Genomic DNA, 19,829 nt, shown 5'->3' with positions numbered 1-19,829 from the left:
TTGTCCAGACCTAACCATGCAGGAACTGCAATTAACCTTGGGTTGTATAATTCAATACATCCCTAAGTCATGTCTCTTTGAAGATGTAATACTGGTACAGCATGTCAAAGGAATGTTGCTCCACCTGGTTATGGCAGTATTTACTGACCAGGCGTCATCTCACACTGGACATGTTACTTATATAACTTGCATCGGAGTTTGCCTTTCCTAGGATCTAAAATACATGTAGCATGTCACAAGACATTTATCCACTTGGTTGTGAAGTTTACCAAATATATATAATTCCATACCTGGTCCCTACCTGGCTATGTAGCTACATATAATATTACATGCATCTGAGTTTGACCTTTCTATATAATTCGACCCACAGGCAGGCGGGTCCAGTGCAATCAGCAAAACAAACAGACAGTTAGAAAAGGACTTTTTATTATGTATTGCCCAGAAAATCTTTTATGTAATACATGTTTCTCTCTGGACAATGGTAGACATTTATATACACAATAGCATTAAATCATGCAAATATGGAAAGAAGTCTGGTCAACATCGTACCAGCTCATCTTTCGAAACATACACACTCGCACACATACACACAAACTGACACACACAATCAGTCCTTCTGAATGAAATCTTGGAAGATTTTTAGAAAGAAAAAAAATTCTGTGAGAAAAAAAAAATCCTTTGTAATAACTAGATTCCTGCAGCCTTTATAGTTAATGTGTGCTGTGTGAATATATTCATTATAGGTAGAAACGTATCTGAATTGTCCAAATGGAATACATGTGTGTTGCTTATTAAATAAGTGATATTCTGTGGTCTTTGGAAGATGATATCTACACCTCTAAAATACTGATCAGTTCATGTGGCTATTTGGTTAGTTTTCTTCAGTATTGCAATTCCCAATAAAACATACATATATCAAAATCCGAAAAAATAATATGGATGAATAACTTAACATAATGTGATAATATTCGCTTTTTGAAACATCAAGAATAAATTTTCCAAATAGGAACACAACCCAGATTATGTTAAGCACATAAGTTTTTTTTCCATGGAGATGCTTTCATTCGTTTCTGCTACAAACATTTATATCCACGTGTTGAAATAATAATCACAGTTGTTGACAAAGATTAAGTGCTGGTAATGTGATTAAGGCAGACTTTCCAAATGCAAAGGGAGAAAACTTTGAATAGTCTTGATCTTTCATAATACGTTGTTTTACGCAGATTATCACTTATCAAGTTCGAAAGATATATACGAAATGTTCTCCAAATACAAAACTCGAATGTCTGAGAAAATATTACAAAACCACATATAAAATTATAACAGCGGGTCTTCCAAAAGATGTGCAACCTTTAACGTTGTGTTACAATATCTCTGGTGTATTAACTTTGATTTCTTTTTTTGTAAATTCAATCTCTTTCACTGCATATTAGTTACAACATAAAAAATACAATATAATAATGATAAAAATAAATTAACAAATTAAAGGATATTAATAGAATCACATCGTTCTGTGGAATGTAAAATAAACAAAAAGAAAATTTTTAAAACTGATAAATACTACATAATAAGGGCACTCCTTCTCTCAAATAAAAATAAAAAATTACAACATCATTTTACTGTAACCATGGTAACAACCCAAATCAGCAGAATAAAAGAGAGAAAACACGTTCACAATTTCAGGCATTTTCACAATAAAATGAATATTAACATAAATTCCCCCCTCCCCCTCCCCAAAGAAATGATTGTCAATGAAGTATTATAAACATCATTTAAGCTAGAATTAGTCATTTATTAGAATTTTGTTTGACGTTAAGAATCCACAAGACTCCATTATAGTAATACATAAGGCAGCAACCAGGGGCAATAACTCAGTAAGTCAGGGTGTACTGTTTTCTATATGAGGTAGTATTTTGGAAAATCAGGGTTTTATAGTTTGAAAACTTCTTTATTAGACACTAATGTGGAGGAAATTTATTGCAAAAAAGGTCAATGTATTGCTTCTGCATCTATCATGTATTTGGTATGAATATAATTGTTTTAATGAAAATGAAATTTGACTTTCTTATTTCCATATTATTTCGCAAAAAACACAGATAAATTTAGATAAAAGGAATTTCTCCTATTAAAATATTAAAAAGTTTTCACAGAAGATTTGAAGGATAAAAGGAAGGTTCAAATTAATACAACCATTTTAACATATTAAAAATAAAATAAAAACAACAAGAATATTGTCGCAACCATTCAAAAAAAAAAAATTGCTTTCCATTCAGTCATGTCTGTTCTGAGAATTAACATATTTAAAAACAAAAAATTAATTACCTAAGTAATTACCTAAGCCATAAGCAAACATTACAAGACAAATGTACCAACTGACAAATGTTATAATTCAGTATCGCTCATTCAACAACAAAGGAGAAAAAAATACTTGAAAATGCTTAGGCAAAACTGCTGGATTTAACACTGACATAGAAATAATGCAATAATTTAACATTTACACAAGATATGCAATCTTTATAAAGATCTCTTTTCTCTGAGAAGAGAGTTGAAAAAGTCCCTGTCTTTTTCTTGTAATTTTCTCTCTCCGTTCAGAACTAAAAAGAAAACTGGGGCAAGTGGAGGAAGCAACAAACGCACATAGAGCAGTGTCAGTCTCCACTTCTCCACTTGCCCTCCACCGCTCCACCTAACACAGCCATGCATCACAAACGTGTAACATCTCCACATCCAGCCAACTCCACACGGAACAACCTGTCTTCACTCTCATAGCTCAAGATCAAGATTATCCACATGGACTCCAGATCATCCCAATGGATTATCCACATGGATTTTAAGCCGGATCATCCACATGAATTTCTTCAAGTCACTTAGGTTTGGAAGATAAAAATGGATTTTTTTAAATTCTCTCCATCTTTCTCAACATTGTTGAAAACAGAGAGCCCCAAACTGATTGTGGATTTCTTTCCAATAAGTCTCTTGGATTGCTGTGGGACTAATCCATTTTCACTGTTGAGTACTGGATAAAGTTGTTTTCTGGTTTTGAGAAATAAATAAATCCATTTCCATATTTCACCTGGAATAGTCTTCTAAAGGTTTCACGAGTTCTTCTAGGGAGAAAAACAGAAATCAATTCAATTCAAATTGTTTTAGTATCATCAATCTTAGCAATATATACGAAAATTCAAATAATTTTTTACAGGTATTTTCTGTTGTTATATTTTAAATCTACAATTCGAAAAAATTTTGATATTAAATACATGTACAGCAAAACTCGTTTATAACGAATTTCAAGGGACCATAGAAAAAACTTCGTTATAGCCGTAATTCGCTGTACGTTTATAACGAATTCGTAAAAAATATTATAGCGAATTCGTTATAAAATAATTAAGGATTTTTTTCCGGCTAACTAAGATTCTAAACTATCGTAAGTTATAGAATTAGTATTACAATCATTTACAAAAAATGTCAATATAATCATTTCATTTCAATTTTTAAAAAAATTCCGTATACTATTTGAATTTGAGTATTTTATATATGCATCTTAAAATTGCATGTTTCTTCAATGAAATTTGAAATGGAAAAACTTCGTTGTAAAATTAATAAAATACGTTAAAATTTTGCCAGCGGGGGTCTTAATATTACTTCGTTATAGCCGTATATTCGTTATAGCCGTGTTCGTTATATACATCAATTTTCTATAGGTTTATATAAGAAATTTGCCGGGACGTGAATAATAATTCGTTATAGCCGTATATTCGCTATATCCGTGTTCGTTATATCCGAGTTTTGCTGTACTGATAATCCAGAATACTTGGTATTGTTTGTTTACATACACATCTATAAATATCTTGAATTTTGTTTTGGTTTTTATCTTCTTTTTTTTTTTTTTTTTTTTTTTTTTTTTTTTTTTTTGGGGGGGGGGGGGGGGGGGGGGGTTCAGTCGAGATAAAAAATATAACATGAAGACAATTGCAAGTTCGTTGGTGCCTATTTGTATCACAAAAGAAAATATGCTTACCACTAAAAACCTTCAGGATGGCTTCACACACAAATTTATACTGAGTCTACAAAATACAAAGAAACATCTAGCATTAACACGAATCTAGTTCATGTATTAACACAATAATTTCTCTAAAACATGACCTCTTTACAAGCAATTAAAAAACTTATTTTGTCAAATACATGTAAATGCAAAACTCCAGTTTTAGTATGTCCTAATGAGCATAGGTACTCCCAAATTAAATCAGCGTATTAGAGAAATATCTGCATCTGAAAATTAACAGTCAACAACTGCCGCATTTCCCACCATTTTTGTCTGTCTTGTCTTGGCCAGATGTGGCCACAGTAAGCTTAATTATTAATTAACATAACTTCTATATAGGATAACTGGTCATCTAGGAGTGTAAATTGTTTATATGAAAATATAAATTACCATTTGAAATGATCATGGTTTGAAACTTTAGTCACTTCTGGTTTAGATTAGAATCATACAATGATGTTGGGAAGCAAGCCTTTTTGTTTTTATAGAATTATAGAGATGCAATTACTTTTAATACGCTGATGTAAAATTGATCAGTGATATTGACTTCTAAATCTGCACACCCTTTTATGGCACTGAGATGCAGATATTAAGAACCCCATTATCGTCTTTGTAAACTGTTTTTTGAAGGGTCTCTTACACAATATGCATGCATGTATTCGAGTAATATAAAAAATAAAAGTTTGTAATGGAATCAACTGTGATGTGACATAGAAATAATTAGTACTCATTAACAGCTAAGCTACCACATTAAAAGTACTGGGTGTAGTTACTAATCATGTCTTCCATTTTAGATTTTAAAAACTCGTAATTTAAGAATCGTATTCAATATGTACAGAGCATTATGGCACGTACAACTAACTAGTGCATGTTCTCATTACATCTGAGTTAATTAAGACAACAATATATGCTGACAAATTAAAGGGAAAAAAAAATCTTTAAATTTGAAAATAAGAGCCTTGATCCTATTCAAAACTGTCGCCCTGAAAACCAGGTAAAAAAAACCACAAATTGAGATTAAACTCGAGTAAAAATTTGATAATCAAAAACAGAATCTGTGGGTTTTGTATGCCAAAATAAAAAAAAAAAAAAGGGAATCAAATAATTTGAAAAAATTGATGACTTTGGTAGGTCAGCCAGATTATATGAAACAAAACTTTTCTAAGGTTGTTAGCCAAAGAAATAACAGGAGGCGTTTCAATCGTTAGAGGTAGACACTTACTGCGGTCTGTATAAGCATGGCTCGCTGATCTCTCATCTGCCGTACTATTGACAGAGGATAGACCGGCTGGTTGGCCTCGATTAGACACATCGCTGTCTCCATGGTAATTAATACTCCGGTTCTTCCTATCCCCGCACTGAAAGAAGAAAAGAAAAAAATATTAGACAATGTACATATTCTGCAGTAAAAAAAAAAGAAAGCTTATTTCAATAAAGCAAAACCCCAAAAAACTAGGGAATTTGTAAATATACCACTTGTTGACCCATTCCATTGACTGTATAAGTTTTTTTGCCTATGCTGACTGACCATGAATTGTCTACCTGTATACAGTGAACTTTCACACTTTGATCACACTGTGCCCGTTTTGTGTACCTACCTACAATGGACTATCGTGGGCTCCACCATACCCATGCGGCGCTGCCGGACCTTGAGAACAAATTCCAGGAAGTCAGCCGGATCGTCTGGGACGTTGTGGTCAGGCCAGGCGATGTACTGCATGTGTGATATGTGTCGCTCCTCGCTGGTCTGTCAACAAGGAAAATACAATAAAGACACCATAACTTCATTGTATGTGATTAAGCCAAAAAAAATTCAACCTTTTTTCCAACTGCCAAAACTTTTTAAAATTAATACAATGTGATAGGCAGGTATTTAACTTTTTTTCTTTAAAATTTCAATATTACTGATACTAAATGAAAACTCTTTGTTAAAATTTTTTTAAAAAATATGAATTAGTCCCTATTTCAATGGGTAAACACGAAAGGCTTAGTTTTTATTTCAGTGATGTAGAAATGTACTCTGAAAAATATTTTCACTTTTTATGTACCCTGTATGCATAATTGACCCATCACTGACAGAGAGAGAAAAAAACATACCTCTACATGTGTTAAATTAAATTCCCTAAATGCGAATGAAGGCGTTTCCTCTTCTTTCACACACGTAATTTGTAATAGTCCGTAATCCATTGTTTCATACATTTCTGGCCAGTACTGGTGACATTTGACCCGACCTTTCTCGACCTTTGTGGTTAACATGACAACCAGAGAAGAATGCTGCTCCCACACCATCTGCCAGAAGTCCGTGCAGGTTTTGGGGAGCGGTCCCTGGGCGGCAATGTACCGATTGACAATTCCACTGCCCGGGATTTCCATCTGAAAGAGTGACAGAGAGAATGTTTATCTAATAATCAACATCAAAGTTTTCAATATTACATTAGCCATGGTTTATTGCAGTTAATAACACTACTGTATTACTAAAGATTTGTTTCTCCCAGCATGTAGTCATTTTTGTTTAAATTGCAAACAGAAATGAACAACTTGTACACTTAGATAAACATTACATGCAATGGTTGCTTTTCAATGATATTTGTTATACATGATTATTAAATAACTGTTTTTAATTACTCTATATTTAGAATGGAATTTTAAAAATATATATATTAAATTCCTCACACCTTCATTTACCATATTTCCGGTAATTTTTGCAATGATCTAATTTTCGCAATCTCTTTTAAATCGCAAGTAATTGAATATGCGGAAATTATATCCCGTTTAATTTTTTTTAACAAACTTTCTAATTCACAAAAGAAGACTGACGCAAATTAAAAGTGTTACAGATTTTCCCCATTTTCTCAAAATTTTGTGACACTTGAAAAAAACCCAGATATACAGTACATGTGTATTAAATTTTTCAAAAAAAAAAAACTGGAATATTGATAATTATACCTTTAATTACATAAAAATGATTAAAAATGACTCATCAGACATTGAGACTGTTTTTAATATCAAACAAGTAATCATCTAATAAATTGTCTATTCTAACAGGTCAGCTGATAAAAGACCAGATTCATTATTTTTTAATTGTGAGTGGGTCTGGCAGACTTGTTAATTAAAATTCTGCTACGTGGGCCAAGTAATATTTATTATATAAGTTAAATATCTTCAAATAAGTAGAAAAAAGCTTATTTTTAATCAATTAACATTTTTAAGAAAAGGTTCTGATGCAAACTTTATTAAAAAGTGTGACATCAATCCAGAACTGTTTTTAAAATAACATTGAGTTTGCATCATAACATCCAACATCTACAAAGATCATATTTAAATCATACAGTGACACTCTCCGTGCATCAATATAATCAACACCTGACATATTCCACTCTGTGTTGTATCTAAAAAATTTTTTACTTGATTTACATGGAGACACTTACATTGACATCTTTAGCATTGACATAATCACCCTCTGACTAATTCTGTTCTTAATGTGAACATAAACAAAGATTGTATCTTTATCATATGGCGACACTTACATTGACATAATTAGCGTTGATGTAATCGCCCCCTGACGTATTTTGTTCTTTTAAGATAACTCTGGTCTGGTCGTCTGAAATAGATAATATCTAAATCAAATATTTTTGATTACCACCATTTTGGAAGTTAATCAGATTCAAATTCTGGTAAGAGATAAACTGTTAGGAACAGTCATTATACTATTTATGGCGAGATTAGGAAAAGAGATCTAGCCTTACATGGTGAGATGTCTCGATAGCGATTTTTGGCGATGTTGTCATCGAGTCGAGCCGCGTTCATCGTCATGCCTGGCTTTTTCCTGTACAGTTGCTGTGGAAACAGATAGGATTGTTAGACCAATATAAGTCACTGTCAATACTCATACTTATGAACAACAAATACTGTGGAATCAGTAAGTATTCGAAATATCTCGAGTAAAATACATAAAAAATAAGTAGTTGGGATTTACAAATCACTTCGACATATCCATGGTATTCGAGATATCAGTGTTCGAAATATCGAAATTCAACTGTATACATAGTACCAGAGCTATAAGTGGTAAAGGGGACGGGGCTATATACAGTACAAGGGGTGGGGTTATATATATACACTATAGGGTTGGAGCTTTATGTGATGAAGGGGGCTGGGCTATATATAGTACCAGGGGGCAGAGCTATGTATAGTACAGGGGCCAGGGCTAACTACCTCAAACTGGGCCAGGGCCGCTCCACTGTCGAGACTCTCCTGGAGTAACATGAGCGAGGCCTCCAGCGCGTTCGTCCCCGTGCCCTGTGGGGCGATGATCTGGTAGTTGTCCGGTAAATACTCTAGATTGGGCTCCTCTTGGGCCTCCTCACCCACATACACTGAAAAATGACAACATTGCCATAATAACAACTCAGTGACATTCAGTTGTTAATACTTATGCAACAAATTGGAAAATGTTTTGGGGAGCAATCTAATAATTTTTTTTCTAGACCAAACTGTAGGCTTGCTTCTTCGAGTTACGAGGGTGGGACAGATTAAGATTGAAACTTGCTCCCACACAAAGAACTAAAGTAACATCCTACTACCTTTATATAATTGTAGAAAATGTGTGGGGGTGAGAGGAGTATAATATTGAAGTTAAGTCTTTTCAGTGAAGATAATAATGAAGATTTTGGTTACCATTTGGTCTAACTATGAGCACTAATTCTCCTGAGTGGGTTTCTCGAGACGCCCGGATAAACATCACCACCTGAAAGGAAAAAATTTAGGGTACATCATTCCTGTATAAGGAACCGTAACTCTTTTTACTTTTCAAACAATTTCAAAAACTTTTACATTTATACATTAATGGATAGGAATTATATTCAAAATTAAAAACTTTAATTTGATTAAATTTCTTGACGACTAATCATTATAATTATTCATATTTCAAATACACTTTGACAAATGAATTGAAAACTACTGAATATTACACCAAGAATTCATTATAAGTGGAGGACAAGCCAAGGTCATTTCTCTCACCTGTTCGTGTGTATGCTGAGAAACATCCCGTCCATTTATAAATAGCACTTGGTCTCCCTCATTGAGGCGGGGTATGGCAATGTCGGCCGGCGTTCCCGGGGCCACCCTGGACACAATGATGGGCATCCCCTGGTCAGCACCACCCTGCCAAAAATAGGACATCTCTTAAAAGTCTTAACTACCATATGTAAGATTCATAATAATTGTTGCTTGGACAACTTTTTAGCTAGAAAAATTTCTAGTCACAAATCAATCATTTTATGTCTCTTGTTAATGTTCAATACTATCTTCATATATAGACTCAATTACAATATGTCACCATAATGGGAATTAGCACAGGAAAATCTTGATATAAAGTTGTCGCAAATAAAAGATGCTTGTCACTATGCTAGATCACGAAATGCCTTATAAACAAATCTTTGTGTGTTAGCTCCCTTGAATCAGTGTTAGATTTTTACCTTGACATTAAATCCGAATCGGCCCTGGTCGTCCGGCCTCATCCGGATGGTAACCAGACCATGTCCATCAGTGTGACTATTGCCGTTAGGCTAAAAATAGCAATAAAAATATCGACTTAGTCTATAAATAGCAAGAAAGCCCTGGATGACCTTAAAAAAGCAATAAAACTACCCCAAAGTTTGGCCTTAAAATTGCCATGATATATCCAATATATAGATACGGCAATAAATGTACCCCATGTTTGACGTTAAAATGGCCATAATGAGGCCAGGTTAAGCTAACCATATGGGCAATAATTTTACAGAATGCCACCAGCACAATGCAATATTTTCCTCTGATAAATAACATTGTATGAATTGAGGTAAAACTGCAGGTACCTGAAAAAGGGTGTTGTTTAACTTTATCATGAAATTAAACTTCAGTGTTAATTGCAAGCTCAATGTAAGCAAGTCTATACGCATCCCCCCCCCCCCCCCCCCCCATTATAGGTCTTATTTCATTGTTAACAATGAATAAATGATCATTTTAGTGCAAATGCACTTCCAACCTTGATCAACCAATCACTAACTACATCATCAATATCTGTGAACCAAATTCCAAAGTCATCTCTCAAAGTCATCACAAGGTCAAGAACCACCAATTCCAGCAGCTCTGCTTTCATACTTTTCTAAACTATGTTGGAGGGGGATAATTCACCATTAACTGGAGTTCATCTGGACTGGATTTGCAATTAATCTCAGAAATCAACAACACAGGTTTATTGCCCTTAATTTGGCTGAATGAAAAACAAGTGGATGACCCAATCAGCAGAGAGCCTTGGAATTAAGCGTTCTGATCCAAAACAGATTCAGATGTAATGTCTGCAGCAGTAATTACACAGGGGGCCCATCACTGAGACTCCGCAGAACAGATGTCTTATCATATTATATGTCTATACGTGTCTCTCTCTCTCTCTCTCTCTCTCTCTCTCTCTCTCTCTCTCGCCTTTTTTCTCTTGCCCTTTCTAATTTTACTAATTATTTCTTCCTTTCATTGTCAACACTAAAACATCCTCTCTTGCCCTTCAAATCTTTTCTTTCTCTTGCCTTATGTCTCTCATCTCTCTCCTTTTTTTGCACAAGCTTATCAAATAATTATTTCTTTCTCTCAAAATTCATTACAAGAATGGAAGAATAAAAGTACCAAAAAATACGTTAAATTATAAACTATTAAAAAATTGTATTGAATGATATTTTCTGTCTAAATTCAGCTCATTTATTTATTCTGTTTTCTGAGGCCCACATACCTTATTGGATGGTAAATCCAACTCATTGAAAGCAGTAAACAGAATTTCTTCATAATTAAACATAGAGCCCATGGTTTTGAACTCGCTTTCTGAGGACGAAGAACGTTCACTTGCTTGATCCGAGCAAACTTTCACTTTCCTCGGAGAAATGACATCATCAAACGAAGCAGATTCAGCTATCATGCTTTTGATATATCAGTATCCATGTTTTCATTCACAGAGCTTTTCTTATAGTGTCAACATGATCAAAAATCATTCATTATGATTGCTAATTTATATTACAATTAGCAAAGAAAAACAGTGGGGTTGAACCTCAATTTTTTTTTAATGAACCCAGAAATCACCTTAACCTCATCTATTTGGGGGAAAAAACGGAAATACTGATTTTGAGTTTATATATCTTGCATTGTCATTTTTTATGAATTTTCTTTTAAACAAACAGATGTCACTTCCTCAGATTTCTATAAAAATTATGCAATATGGTGTCCAACAGTTAAACGACAAGATGTTCCCTGCTTTAATATAGATTTCCAGTTGCACTCATATGTCTCTGGTAAGCAACTTCTATTCAAAATTTACAACAGTTACAAACATTGGAGTTCAACTAACAGTTCATTCCCAGTCGTTTGGGCACAAAAATTAAGGCATCATCTGACATTTCTTCCAAAATCAGAATGTCCTCAATATACATCCCATTCAACAGAAACGCATCCATTCACAAACTCCCATGTAAAGTTCTCAATGTTCATCAGTAATTAGTTCTAAAATAATTAATTAATCCCCGATGAGGCACTGTTTTGGTGAGCACTATTTGAAAAGTATTTCCATTAGACATATGAACCGTTTTTACTCTATAGTTACTATCTATTTACTCAATCCCAGCTTCCTGTCAGTTTGGAATAAAAAATCACTCCAGAAAAAATCCAGGAATTTCTTACACAATTTTTGTAATCAACATAATCTATCATACCTGAAGTTCCAATAAAATTAATATCTCATCCAGACAGAAACATTCTGTATTTTAATCCAAGATAGCAGATTGGATGGAGATATAGAGAAGGAAAAAGACAGAACAAAATATTTCTTATTGGAACTGCAAGGTTAATACTGCAAATATGCACACAAAATCCAATCACAGAGAAACACAAAAAAAAAAAATGCGAACTCCAACGAGCCGTCGAGCTGATGTAATTATACCCACACTTATTACTGTCACAGATCCAAAGACGCAGTCAACAAGATGCTACTGTAGTGCACGCAGCCCACGCGATGCTCTCCTCCGCAATTAATCCATACGCCTCACTTTATATACACACCCTCTATTAATTCCCCAAAACTCTATTTCAATCTCTCCTTCATAAACTCTATTTCAATCTATCTGTCACAAACTCTATTCCAATCTCTCTGTCATCACATTGGCAGGATTATCCTATATGTATTAAGGAGTCAATAACACTTCTTTCTAACGTTCAATGATTCAAATGAATGGGGAGAAATTCCAAGTCTCTATACTAATCAAAAGCATATTCAACTTTTCTTTTTCCCACAGATTATTCCTAATGTATGCACTAATCTTTCCACACCGGTTATTCCTGAAGTTCTTCCACGAACCAAGGACAGACAGACCTTCAAAATCCAAATTATCATCCACCAGAATTAGGAGGAGTCAAACATCATTCTCTCTTTGAGCACGGTGCTCCTGACAGGCTTTGGGATGCTCTGCCATATGTAAGCGATATTTCTCCCCCAGCTTTTATGAAGACAGGAAATCAGCACATAAACAAGACTGCCAATAATCACAAGCGTAATGACATTTATATACAACCAAATCAGACAGAGGAAGCGTGTGTATGTGTACAGGTAATGGTGGTAATTAGGTCAGTGAGCAGGTGAGCAGGGCAGAAACACCTACATGTGTATCTACCTCTGATTAAATCAGGTCAGGTTATACAGCTGTTAACGAGTTAATGAATATTATTGTTTTCAGAGAGAGAGAGAGGGGGGAGGGCGAGAGGGCGAGAGGGAGGGGGATGAGGGGAGATGTTTAGGTAAAGGGAATAGGATTTGAATCTTAAGGAAGGTGAGAAAGATGAAAATGAGCCACAAATATTATTACACTGTCATATTAATATCTTTTTCCTAAGATCCATATAACTGAAAACAAAACTACATGAGTACACGAACCAACACAACAACCAATACCCACTCTGTATGACATGTATAGGCCTCTCTCTGTACATCCAGAAAATACACCAAAGGAATGCTGACAGTTAGGAAAACATGGCATGGCACACTGTGGTACATTTAGTGCCTCAGTGCTCATCCAATGGAATTCCATATTACACAGAAACCATCACAACACTGTCAAAAGCCATGTATGAAACCTCGGCTCATTATGTCAGGTACAATAGGATGCAGCGACGTTATTGCTTAACAGATGTTAACACCAAGAATCCACCATCAAACACCCCCCCCCCCAACCATCTTCAAACACAAGAGCCATAAGCCTTTCTTCCTAGACTGTATCAGCAAATTTCTTACCAACCACATCCCCACAGATCTTTATATCTCCCAACAAAACAACTGAAAACAGTATCATAGATTCATTTATCAGGGTCCACCAAACTCTGTTAACTAATTTTCTGTTTCAATATGTTTTAATACCATTTGACTATTATTTTAGATATGTAATGCTTTAATAACGACCAGTGAAACTCATTGTTGTCTTCCTTTAATCAAGTCATGGGAAAACAAGAAAGGAGAAGACCTGGTCCTTTGGTACACAGAGACACTTTTATGACCAGACAGACCTGGTAAAAACTCTCCATGTAGCAGTCAGGTGGTAGATCACAGTCAAGCTGACTCATTGCTTGTTTGATCCACCTGCCCAGTTATGCAGAATGTGACAACCTGCTAGTCTCAGTAAAAACCGGAACTTACTCCTCAATAACATTTTAGTGATAATACTTTCACTTGTCCTTTTTAAAGCTTTCTTACCTCTGTAGTTTCAAATGCACGCCAAATAAAAACTTGCATAATTCTTCACCACCACAATCACACAAACTGACAACAGACTGACATACATTTTATGTAGAAACACTAATTATAAGATTTATACCTTACACTCAGAAATACTTTTCCACACTCATAATCTCTCATTTTTAATTTGAAACACTAACATACACTCAGAAACACTTGAAAACCCGAAAATCCAACAAACACTCTATAAGCACTCATATATATATTCATAAACAATTTGAAACACTAATCATACACTACTAAACTGTCTCACAAACACTTATATTTACACTCATAAAACACTGGCATCAAGTCAAAAACATTGACATTCACTTGAAAAATGATAACATACACTTAAACACTAACAACTCTCACATACAAAATCATGAAACACTACCATAGCACTTACACTAAGAATATTATCAGAAAATCAGATTTACTCTGATACTTCATGCCATACACACAACTTTGGACCATTTTCAAAGACATAATAATGTATCAAAACTCTACAAGAACCTCTTCCTTGCATTTTATCAACAGGAAAATGTATCTATCGCAAACAGGACATACAAATTAACACATTAAGATGCACAAGGCGAAGGTCAAGGTTGTGTATTATTCATCGCCTACCTGTGAAAGAACTTGTCAAGCATGAGAGATTCTTGTCACCTATGTTATTCTGACTCATTCACAATAATGACATTATCATTTTGTCGCCCTACACAATATACACGTATGTTTTCATATGACACCTCTATTTTAACCCTTTTATGGTTTTCTTTCAATTTTACTGTTTATAGTTGCACCAATTCATAAGTTGTTAATACTACTTTGACTCACTCACAAAAATAATGACGTTTCAATTCTATTATAATAATCCAATGTATGTATGTAAATATGACGCCTCTTTTGAACATTCTTATAATTTCCCCACCCCTATTCACATTTTTATTTAATATGATACCACTTTTTTACCTCCCCCCTTCTTTTTCTATTTTTACTTACTCCTGTGTTTAGTTGGACCAATCCGAAGGCCAGGTTGGTTCCAATTAGACACTGTCTGAGGATCAGATGACCTCCTGACCCCGACTCTGTGGAAGTCTGACTAGTTTTCCTGCGTGCTTCGCCGCTAACTTTCTCCTCTTTACTCGGGGTTCTGGAATGGCTAGGTTTATCGTCCCTTTGACTCTCGGCCCCTCTGTATGGCGCGGGCTGAATATCTTTGGCACTTTGTTTTTCTCCTCTACTGGGAGTTCTTAAATAATAGTCATAGTCGCTTGGCATACTTGAATGATTGTAGTTAATTCTGCTTGAGCATTGTGAATGATGGTGTTCGACTCCACTAGATGTTCGTGAATGATTTTTTTCTACTCCACTAGAATTACGAGAATGATTTTGCTCTATTCCGCTAGAAGTACGAGAATGATGTTGTTCTATACTACTAGAATTACGAGAATGATTTTGCTCTATTCCGCTAGAATTCCTGGAATGATTTTGTTCTATACCGCTAGATGACCGGGAATGATTTGGCTTCAGATCATTTGGAATCTTAGAGTAATAACTTTTAGAGTCACTTGGACTTTCTTCTACTCTATAGGATTGTAATTCTTTGGCACTTTGTAATACAGATTGTTCAAAGCCTTTATCTAAGGTCGTTTTGGAGGAAGGTTCCGCAATATCTTTTTTCTTCCTTCTGGTGACTGAAAGTTTATTGCTCAACTTCCGCTGGGAGGCAGCAGCAGATAACTTGGCAAACTTCTCTTTTAACCTTGAAATGCTGCCTGGATGCTCCTTGGCAGCTCGAAAAAGATCTGTTCTATTTCTGCTAAGACTGGAACCTTTCCTGACTATTCTACTTGAGCGTGGGGATTTGGGTTTTTCGGAGACACTTGCCTCTCTGGTGTCTGCCATGGTAGATGTTTTAGACATCTCCCTGGTTGATTGATATCCTGCATTCTCTCTCCAGTCCTCCGCCAAATTGGAATTGGAAGACTGCAAGTTTCGGCACAAAGTTCGAGATTCTGACTTGCTCCGAGGGGATCGCACTAGAAAGTCGTCGGACCGTCCCCTCTCGGATTGGGGATGAGGCAGCAACATGGTGACGTTACATGAGGGGCTGTACAGGCTCTTGTGTCTGACAATGCTCGACGATCTTAGTTTATACATGAGTTTTTCGGCATCCGTTATATTGGAGCTTCCAACCTCTTGAACACTCTCACTCTTTTTTGGTTTCTGTTTCATTGTGACACCTTTATCACTGGTGTTACTGTTGAGTCCACTGGGTTCTGTTGTATTTCTTTGGCAAGAACTGGCATGGGTTTGAGCAATGGTTTTATCCTGACTAGATTGATCACCTTTACATATATGAACACTTCTACTTCTAGGTACGAGTGTACTTAATCTGTGATCATACTGCGACTGACTACTTTGTCTCTTACAGTCAACATCACTCTGTGTCATTTGAGGATTCTGATTTGCTCTCCGAGATGGATTATCCTCAGAGGATTCTCCTGAGTCACAATTCCCTCCCTTTGCTGATTTATCTCCCTTAACCAAGTTTTTCTCCACGAAGGATTTACAAATCCAGTCCTGGATTTCCACAGATGAACACAAGTTCTTCATGTCCTTTTCTGCAAGACGTCCAGGAATTGCCCGACTATTTCCAATCACAATTGCTTTAATCCTCTCCTCTAGCGGCAGCTCGTGATGACCAGCGATGAGATCATGCTTAACTGCCAGAGCCAGCTCGGGTGAGATTTTTTTGGTTGGTCGAGATTCTAGACTTTCGCTTCTTGAGACCCTACGACGACGAATTTTACCGTGAGCTTCCACCGTCTTCACGGCTGGCTTCTCCCTATTTCTCCGAAATCGAGGCGAAACAGGGGCAGCCATGCAAACGACCATTGCAGTTAGACTGCATAAGAAATTCCCACCGATAAATTATAATTGGATTGTTAGGAAAAAATAATGAAAGAGATGTTTCCTTAAAACTTGTAAATCAAATGAAAAGAAAGTACACTGATGACACGACCAGAGCCTAATCACAGTCAGATTGCACCATATCGCACTGCATTACTAACGAAATTCCTACTGAAAATAGAAATCATTTATTATTCAGTCTGAGCTCTTAAATGCAGTATGAATTTTTGTCATCTTTTAAAACTTGATCTCATTTCCATAAAACCTGCTCCATGAAGTGTGACCAAACTTTCTGCCTATTCTCCATAATACCGGCGAAACTCAAGAAAACCACTCTTAGAGTGTGGAAGTTTTACAGGGAAAGGATTCTGTGAAAAAACACACACCGGTTTAATCCACCACCATGCTAATCAACACACGAAAAAAATCTCTGAATGATAATCTATATCAAATCACAAAATGAATTCCGAAGAAAAAAATTCCTCCATTAATCTACGAGTGTGAATAATCCTTCCACTGGTTGTTATGAATATGAATAGAGATCTGCATATTTCCCAGGTAGAATATTGGGAGGGAAAAAAAGGAAAAATCAAAAGAAATTTATCTTTTTTTCACTCAGTAAATGGAAAAAAAATTAATGAATACACAGTTGTACACAGGTTGAAGCCATGAATCTAGTTCCTTTGTTGACAGAACCTTGTCATATAATAAAACACCTCTAACTCCTTTTAAGTAAATTCCATGTCAGTTAAGTCCACACGAAAAAAAAAAATTTGAATCTCAGGTGTGGAAGGAAAAAAAAATCGAACTAAATACACAAACATGTACACACATTCCTCTCGAGACACTGAGATCCTGTTTTCTGGGTGGATAAAAAAAGCCACGAAAAAAGTTCTCTTTTGGGGTTGGTATGAGGTTGGTATTCGTCTCTATCTCTATTAAGGTGCAACTCGGCAGACTATGTACCGGGATCGTTGAATGCTACGCTACAGTTAAAATTCCACAGCAGACCGTCATGCGTATGAAATATGACATGGTGTTGAAAGAAAAATTAATGACAAATTCTTTTGCCAGACATTTTGCGGCACAGGTAAAAAAAAAAAAAACCAAGGAGGTGAACTGTATATGAAATTAGCGGGTGTTTTAATGAAAGCATCAGGAGTACTTAATGGGCAGTTATTGTACAGGTTTGAAAGAAGGGAAAAAAGCACACAATCTTTTCACCGAGAAGGAAAACAAATTTCAGAGTTAAACATTACGGATGTATATTTCCTTTCCGTTTCTTTTGGGAAAAACTTTGAGTTATAAATCCTGATTAATCACTTCTGAGTTCACATAGCACAATGGAATTCGCCTCACACTTTTTAAAAAACACCTAATCTGTGACGTAAAGTTGATTTAAATATTCTTCACCCATCTAAAAAACAGAAAACCACTAAAAGCCAAAACCATATGACAATTAGACAAAGTCCTTCTTCTATGTAATGATAATTTGGTTTCCTAATGATTTAGATTAGGAAGCAATAAAACCTGTTTTTGAGACTTGATCGTCTTTTCCTCTCCCTCATTGATTTGTACAAGTTTCTGTATTTGTTTAACACTGCCACCTTACATTCCATTTTAGCCGTGCAGTTTTGCAATGAGAAATATCATAGGGAAGTTTGTCTTTTAATACCCAGCAAAGAAAGCGTGACTCATGCTTCAGGTGAAATCAAGTTTTCGGGTTTTCTTATTATCTTTATATTTTTTTAGGGGTTCCTTTTTCTCTCTTGGTTCTTCTTTTTTTAAAAATAAAGTGTAAACTTGGCCCTTTTCTTTTAAAAATCTTGACGTCCACACATAAATCTTGGCACATGTGTACTGCCATCTCTCTCCCTCTCTCTTCAATGTCTCTTTAAATCCTGAGATATTAAAACTGCGCAACTGAATTCATCCTAAACACTTGCAAGAATTTCAGGGCACAGGTTTGAAAAAAAGGATCATCTATCTCCCAACGAATAAAAAAAAAAACCCCTCAACAAGAATTGTGCAACCTGACTGAAATTTCACCCATCAAGATTCTTTTCATTTTATTTAAAACCCCTGAAGAGTCAGCAAAAAAACCTTTATGAATCTACATAATATGTACTAAAAACAAACCAAACATTTTTATACATCTCAAGAGTTGAAATAAATAACCTTACAGTACCCAGATTAACTTCCCATCCCCCACCCTTAAAAATCGTCCCCTCCTATGACCTACTTTTGCAAATGCTGCATATTTAATGAGGTGTCACATCCCGGCATGCCGAGAATTTCAATTATGGCTAGCCCTAGTTACCTCGATGATCATTGTTCCAATTGTTCAAATATTTTTGATCATTTTTTGAATATTTTTTTGATAATTTTTCCATCCTATCAAAAGAGGGAGTGACAAGGGGAAAATGGGTGGATATATTTTATGATACACTAATATGGAGAACTCACCATCCCAATTTGCACCCTAGTTCATCATATCACAATTTTTACTCAAACAACCCAAACATTTATGGAGCAATTTACAATACACATCTAGACATTGAAGATCTGATGACACCAATTCATAATGTCAGCAAACTGGTATCTAATTTCCCCTATATCTTTAACATCCCTATTGTTATAATAGAAACCTAACAATATAAACCAACCTCTCTCTCTCTCTCTCTCTCTCTCTCTCTCTCTCTCTCTCTCTGTGGTGGAATTTTAGTCTAGACCAACAAATATTAAACCCTCTACCTTTACTTTCAATTTGTCTACATAACACAGGGACATACTTTTATATAGAAAATCTAGTCTCCGATATTAACTCTTTCTATGTGTCTCCCTCTCATAGAAATTCCTTTCTCCTTGAGAGTATTTACTTTTCTATCATACATAGTCAAGTTTTACCTACATTAAGTTTCATTCATGATGTTTGTTTTTCCATGAATGGTGAATACCCTTCATCCTCAATAAAATTTTATTGAGGGTGTAATTTGAACATGTCTGCCCTTTTGCCCCTAATACTGATATTTTTAGCAATGTAGATTCTCCACCTCTATACACCAAACCTGTCTCCTTTAATATGTGGTCTCC

The 19,829-nt window shown here is 35.3% G+C and overlaps 1 protein-coding gene across 12 annotated transcripts in view; it reads right to left on the bottom strand.

Moving 5' to 3' along the window:
- Positions 1 to 409: 409 nt before the first annotated feature.
- LOC128162819 (tyrosine-protein phosphatase non-receptor type 4-like) overlaps positions 410 to 19,829 on the bottom strand; it is a 71,716-nt gene continuing 52,296 nt past the window's right edge. For 9 of the 12 annotated variants that reach the window (XM_052826215.1, XM_052826208.1, XM_052826211.1 and 6 more), the window contains 11 exons: positions 9,514 to 9,603; positions 9,056 to 9,199; positions 8,714 to 8,783; positions 8,252 to 8,412; positions 7,786 to 7,876; positions 7,567 to 7,640; positions 6,137 to 6,412; positions 5,638 to 5,786; positions 5,262 to 5,397; positions 4,019 to 4,064; positions 410 to 3,107 (listed from right to left, as the gene is read on the bottom strand). In XM_052826215.1, coding sequence (XP_052682175.1) covers positions 3,070 to 3,107; positions 4,019 to 4,064; positions 5,262 to 5,397; positions 5,638 to 5,786; positions 6,137 to 6,412; positions 7,567 to 7,640; positions 7,786 to 7,876; positions 8,252 to 8,412; positions 8,714 to 8,783; positions 9,056 to 9,199; positions 9,514 to 9,603 — 1,275 coding nt within the window. In that variant the 3' untranslated portion in view covers positions 410 to 3,069. Of the gene's footprint in view, positions 3,108 to 4,018; positions 4,065 to 5,261; positions 5,398 to 5,637; positions 5,787 to 6,136; positions 6,413 to 7,566; positions 7,641 to 7,785; positions 7,877 to 8,251; positions 8,413 to 8,713; positions 8,784 to 9,055; positions 9,200 to 9,513; positions 9,604 to 14,822; positions 18,460 to 19,829 lie in introns of those variants that run through there. The other 3 variants (XM_052826204.1, XM_052826206.1, XM_052826207.1) reach the window with 3 other exon arrangements.

This window comes from Crassostrea angulata, chromosome 9, assembly GCF_025612915.1.
Source record: "Crassostrea angulata isolate pt1a10 chromosome 9, ASM2561291v2, whole genome shotgun sequence".
Classification (NCBI taxonomy): domain Eukaryota; kingdom Metazoa; phylum Mollusca; class Bivalvia; order Ostreida; family Ostreidae; genus Magallana; species Magallana angulata.
The sequence above is the reverse complement of the archived record's forward strand: the minus strand, read 5'-3'. Positions and strand labels throughout refer to the sequence as shown.